The following is a 6,868-nucleotide window of genomic DNA, read 5'->3' as shown; positions in this document are numbered from 1 at the left end:
GCTTGTGCGGGTGGCACATAAAAGACACCATTTCGAGCGTGGCCGTTTTCGTGCGGGTGACACGTAAAAGCACCCACTACACTCTCTGAGTGGTTGGCGTTAGGAAGGGCATCCAGCTGTAGAAACTCTGCCAAATCAGACTGGAGCCTGGTGTTGCCATCCGGTTTCACCAGTCCTCAGTCAAATCGTCCAACCCATGCTAGCATGGAAAGCGGACGTTAAACGATGATGATGATGATGACAGTCTAATGATGCCAATTGGAGATACAAATATTTTGGGGTCACACCGAGCTGTGCCGATATAATGTAGGATTATTATTTATATATATCATCATCATCATTTAATACCCACTGTCCATGTTGGCATGGGTTGGATGGTTTGTCCAAGACTGGTAAGCTGGAAGGCTGTACCAGACTCAAGTCTGATTTGGCATGGCTTTCTACAGCTGGATGCCCTTCCTAATGCCAACCACTCTGAGTGTGTAATGAGTGCTCTTATGTGCCATTTGTGTGACATCAGCATCTGCCATGACTGCGATTTTGCTCAGCTTGATGGGTTTTCTCAAGCACGACACAATGCCAAAGGACTCAGTCATTGCCTCTGTGAGGCCCAACACCCAAAAGGAATTCAGCCACTCGGCCTCCTTGAGGCCCAACGCTCAAAAGGTGCTCTTTACGTGCCACTGGCACGAGCGCCAGTTATGACTACACTTTCACTTGGCTTAATGGATCTTCTCAAGCACAGCATATCGCCAAAGATCTCGGTCACTAGTCATTCCTTCTGTGAGGCAGTAGCAGCACGATAAAGTGATAGTATGTTGTCAACTTAATGTGACAGTCCCATAAAAGGGAAGAATGCTACTGTTATTTAGCCCTAGGAAACACCGTTTCCTGTTGGACTTGACTCATTTTCTGTTGAAGATGTCCAATCATTAAACAGGCTTTTTGGTAAGTAGAGTAACAAGTCAACTCCCCTGAAATTTATGATTCGATCAACGTTCCCCTTGAATCTATTTCCAACATTAAGTAGCACCATCAACTTCTACTAACAGTCAAGCATAACAACAACAACAACAACAACATTGAAGTATTTACCAATTCGGCTTCTTTTTCTTCTTCAGTCTTGTAAGCATCAGGTGAAGGTGAACGTTTTTCAGTTTTCGCAACTGGTTCCTCTGGCAGACTTTTACTATCACTGCCTCTCGTTTCCTCTTCATCTGACTCCTTTAAAACATTGACAATACATTTGTAAATAGAAGAATAAACTGGTGTGTGTGTGTGTGCATCAGAAAAAGGTAGGACTCTCTCTCTCTACTCCACAACCACTGAAAATTGCTAATATCTACCGAGATGCTGACACGAGTCCAACCTATAGATTCAATTGTGTAATTCCTTATATAATTAATTAGATTATTACTTATGCATAAATAGATACAACAGGCCCTCTTTCTGCCCCTACACAACAAGCATTTGACAAATTAGGGAGCCTCTACATAATTACTCAACCAACAACCAAATTTCCCTCCCATCCGAAGGGAAGACACACTGGATAAGACAGTCCGAGGTACACTATACCTTAAAATACTTGGAACAGCTTTGATCTTCAGTCATCATAAGGTAAATGAATCTGTGGAACACCCAACAGGATGCCTAACAGTATTGGTACCAATTCTTCTGCAATCTAAATTCAAACCCTATTGAAGTCAACTTTCTTTTCTTCCTTTCAAAGCAGAGTGTGTGTGTGCACATGCAAGTGCAAATGCTTGTTTCTGCATTGTTTTCCCATTGACATCATAGAGATATGATGCATGTTTTTTTATGCCATGTAAAAGAATTAGGCCTTGTAGCTTGTAAGTTTCATGTGAAGATCAATATAAGAATTGGTGACAAGTTGTAAAATGACTGTTGCAATAAGCCACATTCAACCCATGCCAGCATAGAAAAAGCAAATATTAAAAATAATGATGAGTGTAATTAGAAAATTACTTTGGAGTAAAGACTATTTTTCCAACATAACATGGCAGTCCTGCTTCAGGACGAATGTTGCTGTAATAACCCGGAAATCGCAATACACAGATATTGTTTTGAGCTAAGTGGGGGTGGGGCTAGATTCCCTTGTTCGAAAATATAAGGACACAGATCGTGTATAGCTAGATGGAGACGATGTTTCCTGTGGCTAAATTACAGCAACATTCGTCCTAAACCAGGACAGCCAAGTTGTCAAAACAATCTTTACTACATGAGTGTAATTGTTAGTAACAACCTAAATCTCCACCCAATACTGCCTTCCTCACCAACAAATCATTCCACAGAATATGCAACCAAATTCCAATTCAACAAAAATTACTTACAAAACGACTTTTGATGACTGAGAACCCATCTTTGCCCTCAAGTTTCCCTTCAGCTCTCTCTTTTAATACTTCCTCTGTCGCTTCTTTCTCAGCATTTTCTTTCGCCTTCAATGCCTCAATTTGCTCCTTATCTTTTCTCTCTTTTTCTAACTTTTTCTGCTTCTCTCTTTCCATTTTCTCTAAACCCTCTCGAATCCAGGCAGGTAAATTTTTACGTTTTGTTGCATCTGAAACAAACAGATCTTGTTGTAATATTTTCCTTGGCTTCAACAGAAACACATTTATAATTCAAAAAGCATTTTCCTTGCACCACAATACTGAATGTAAATAAACTTAATTCATTCAAACATTTCTACTGCAGATAAAGGGGATCCTTTTTTATCAAACATCTGCTCTCATTACACATCTTTACGTATATTACAATATCAAAGCTTCATACAAACAACAAAATCTCTTTTGTTTTCTGTACATCAAACCATTTCCCTGAAGATACCAGGGTCCTGTTTCCTTTGCTAAGTCTACCTTAAGACCTTTTGTAATTCTAGGTTTAGCTTCCAAGCCAGGAATATTCTCTCGAATTCCCCAACAAATTCAGCTTTAAAAACTAGAGCATCACCATATAGAGTTCCCATGAACAGCCAGTCTTAAACTCCTCTACAAAGGCAGGTAGGTCTATGACAACGAATAGAAGGGAACCAACAATTAAACCCTGATGGTCTCCATCCCTTATGCTAAATTCTTCACTGTCTTTGTACATGGCCATTAGTCAATGCTGAGTTTCCTTAGTGACCGTGAGATTATTGTACATGGTACCCTATCAAGGGCCTTCTTCAGGCCAACAAAGGCCAGTAATAATAGTTTACTCTTAACCAAGTATTTCTCCTGTAGTTGCCTTGCTAGCAAAATTGTATCTCTTCCAGGCACAAAACGTATCTGTGTTATATCTAGATCCATCCTGCCATATATCAATTGGGTTTTGACTCTCTGTGTGACCTTCATAAAATTTCTCTAAACCTATACCCAGCTGCAGGATCTGTTAATTTCCGTATCTTCCCCTCTCTGTATTGTCTTTCATTCCTGCGTCTGCCTTGCTCTACTTACCAATTCCTGAATCATCAACTGGAGCAGTGGGGATGTGTGGTTTCGGGGGTGACCTGCTACGATTACCACGACTTGATCGGTAGCCTCGATTCTGATTTTGATCATGTCTCCAATTGTCTTCTCCCTGGGATAAAATAAAGTATTTGGTTTTAATTAAGAAAAAAAAAAAAATCAAAGACAGAAAAAGACAGAAAAGAAGAAAGAAAAAAACAAAGAAAATTATTTCAGTCTCCAATTGCCTGTGTTTTCACGGATTGTGAATCATTTCAGATTTTTTCCACAAATAATTTAGTTTGTAATATAAAAGAAAGAAAAACAAAGCAACAAAGACACTTCATCAAGAACTGGATATTTTCAATCACTTTTAATTTACAGTGTCTTAGTAAATTAACATCTTGGCCAGTACAAAGAAGAGGGTCAAATATGACCAATATGATGAAGAAAGTTTTTATTGTATAAGCGATTGAGTCAACACCACTGTCTTTATTCTTTTATTGGTTTCAGTCATAAAACCGTGGCCATGCTGGAATACCACCTTCCTTTTTCAGTCATTTATATCAATCTCAGGACTTCATTTAATCTGATACAAATTTAAGTGATTAACTTTTTTGACATAACACCAATTTTTTAACTGCTGGTGTTGCACCAAACATATAAACACAGACAACTACACTCATATACATATGTGCACATGACAAGCTTCAGCACAGTTTCCATCTATGAAATTGCACTCACCATCCGAACGTGGCCGATGCCAGCGCTGCCTTGACTGGCTTCCGTACCGGTGAGACATAAAAAGCACCAACTGATCGTGGTCATTGCCAGCTTCCTCTGGCCCCTGTGCTGGTGGCACGTAAAAAAGCACCCATTACACTCTCGGAGTGGTTGGTGTTAGGAAGGGCATCCAGCTGTAGAAACACTGCCAGATCAGATTGGAGCCTGGCGCAGCCTCTTGGCTTCCCAGCCCCCAGTCGAACCGTCCAACCCATGCCAGCATGGAAAGCGGACGTTAAACGATGATGAAGCTATTGGTCAATCTGAGGCTATGGGAGATGCTACCCTTTCCCAAAGACCCATTCAATAGGATCAAACAGAGAACAAAGTGGTGCTGAAGTTATACTTCTTAGACATACAACTATGTCTTTGATCAGAATCTATTTTATATGTAGCAGAGGAGAGAAAAGGAAAATCAGCTCTGACAGGATTTGAACTGGGAACACCCAGATGAAACAAAATACTTCTAAGTATTTAACCAGGTACTCTACTACTATTTTTATCAACTTGCAAAACTTCTGAAATTATTGAAAACATTCATTGAAAGCGATGTACTTGCCGATGCTATTCAAAATATAAAACTTAAATGACACTAACATCCCAAGATGGAAAATGAAACAAACCCAAAATACAATGGAATAAAAACAACCAGGCAACTTAATGTCATATGGTTTTAGGTCACCAAAAGCCTGAAAGCATTATTGTTTAGTACAAAATAAAAAAAAAGTACATGAGACACATTATTATTAATAGCTACAATGTGAATAATTAGATAGGATTGAACACATTTTATTTAGAATTGTATACATATTTTTATGTTGCTATTTAATTTTACAGCAGAGTTTTATCTAAGTCTATAAATTTCAATTCATTTCATTCAAATATATTTTAACAGAGTATCTCTAATTGTTAATATTATATAAACATATTTCAACCAAGTCATGCTTGTTTTTCAAGAGCATCTATTGGATAAATGTGGCAACAAGATGTTCATTTCTCCTCCATTATTGGAAATACATAAACATAATGGACAATAAACAAAAAAAAAAAAAATCATCATCATCATCGTTTAACGTCTGCTTCTCATGCTGGCATGGGCTGGACGGTTTGACTGAGGACTGGCAAGCCAGTAGGCTGCACCAGGCTCCAATTTGATCTGGCAGAGTTTCTACAGCTGGATGCCCTTCCTAGCACCAACCACTCCGAGAGTGTAGTGGGTGCTTTTTGTGTACCACCGGCAGCCAGGCAGCACTGGCACTGACCATGCTCAAATGGTGCTTTTTACGTGCCACCAGCAAGGGAGTCCGTCAAGTGGCACAGGCATCGACCACATCCGAATGGTGCTTTTCATGTGCCACCAGCACTCGCTCGCATTGGCTACGCTCAAATGGAGCTTTTTACATGCTAGCAGCAAAGGAGCCAGTCGTGCAGGACTGGCGTCAGCCAAGATATTTTGTATCTTATATATGCTGATTTATGTGAATGGAGTTCAGGGCAGTTTGTTATATAATGCTAATAAAGCTTATCAAGACTGCAAGGCAGCAACAATCAAAATAGCAATAAATGTATATAGACATGATTATGTATAGGGTGCAATATTGAAGGAACAGCCAACAGCTACATGAATAAAAGCACTAAAATAGTAAGGATTGAATCTTTTATCTTTTACTTGTCTCAGTCATTTCACTACAGCCATGCTGGGGCACTACCTTGAAGAATTTTAGTCAAACAAATCAACCTTAGAACTTAATTTTTTTAACCCTTTCGTTACCAACCCAGCTGAAACCAGCTCTGCTCTGTAGTACAAATGTCTTGTTTTCATAAGTTTTGAATAAAAATCTTCCACCAAACTTTAGTCGCAATTTATGTTCCTAACTCTAGCTTAGTGATAACAAAGTTATTTTACTAAATTCTTTGTTATATTTAAAATAATAGAAAAAAACACAGAGCATCTGAAAATAAATACAGTAACAAAAGGGTTAAGAAGCCCGGTACTTAGTCTATTGGTCTTTTTTTGCTGAACCACTAAGTTATGGAGACATAAACACACCAGCACTGGTTGTCAAGCAGTGAAAGGGGTGGGGGGCAAACGCAGACACATACAACAAAAAAGCCTGTCATATATATATCATAGTCATCAAAACAGGTGTTAAATGTTGATGATGTTATATATATTTACAGGGTGAACCAAAAGCAGTTGAACAGTAAATGATAACATTTATTATGAGATCACATACTAATACAACTAAATTTTGATAAACAATTATTACGAAAAACTAGAGGTAGTCGATAGCTTCCGCTATCTGGGCGACCAAGTTAGTAGTGGGGATGGGTGCGCTGAAAGTGTAGCTGCTAGAATAAGAATAGCCTGGGCAAAGTTTAGAGAGCTCTTACCCCTGCTGGCGACAAAGGGACTCTCACTCAGAGTAAAAGGCAGACTGTATGACGCATGCGTACGAACAACCATGCTACATGGCAGTGAAACATGGGCTGTAACTGCTGAGGACATACGTAAGCTCGCAAGGAATGAAGCCAGTATGCTCCGTTGGATGTGTAATGTCAATGTGAATACCCGTCAGAGTGTAAGTATCTTGAGAGAAAAGCTGAACATTAGAAGCATCAGTTGTGGCGTGCAAGAGAGA

At 39.2% G+C, this 6,868-nt stretch overlaps 1 protein-coding gene across 1 annotated transcript in view; it reads right to left on the bottom strand.

Moving 5' to 3' along the window:
* LOC106868248 (arginine/serine-rich protein PNISR) overlaps nt 1–6,868 on the bottom strand; it is a 39,572-nt gene that overhangs the window by 13,766 nt on the left and 18,938 nt on the right. Inside the window, exons 6-8 of the mRNA XM_014913418.2 lie at nt 3,453–3,576; nt 2,352–2,578; nt 1,096–1,224 (exon numbers count right to left, since the gene is read on the bottom strand). Coding sequence (XP_014768904.1) covers nt 1,096–1,224; nt 2,352–2,578; nt 3,453–3,576 — 480 coding nt within the window. The remainder of the gene's footprint in view (nt 1–1,095; nt 1,225–2,351; nt 2,579–3,452; nt 3,577–6,868) is intronic.

The sequence above is a fragment of the Octopus bimaculoides genome, chromosome 8, assembly GCF_001194135.2.
Source record: "Octopus bimaculoides isolate UCB-OBI-ISO-001 chromosome 8, ASM119413v2, whole genome shotgun sequence".
NCBI lineage: Eukaryota > Metazoa > Mollusca > Cephalopoda > Octopoda > Octopodidae > Octopus > Octopus bimaculoides.
Note: the sequence above shows the minus strand (reverse complement) of the source record. Positions and strands in the feature narration are given on the sequence as shown.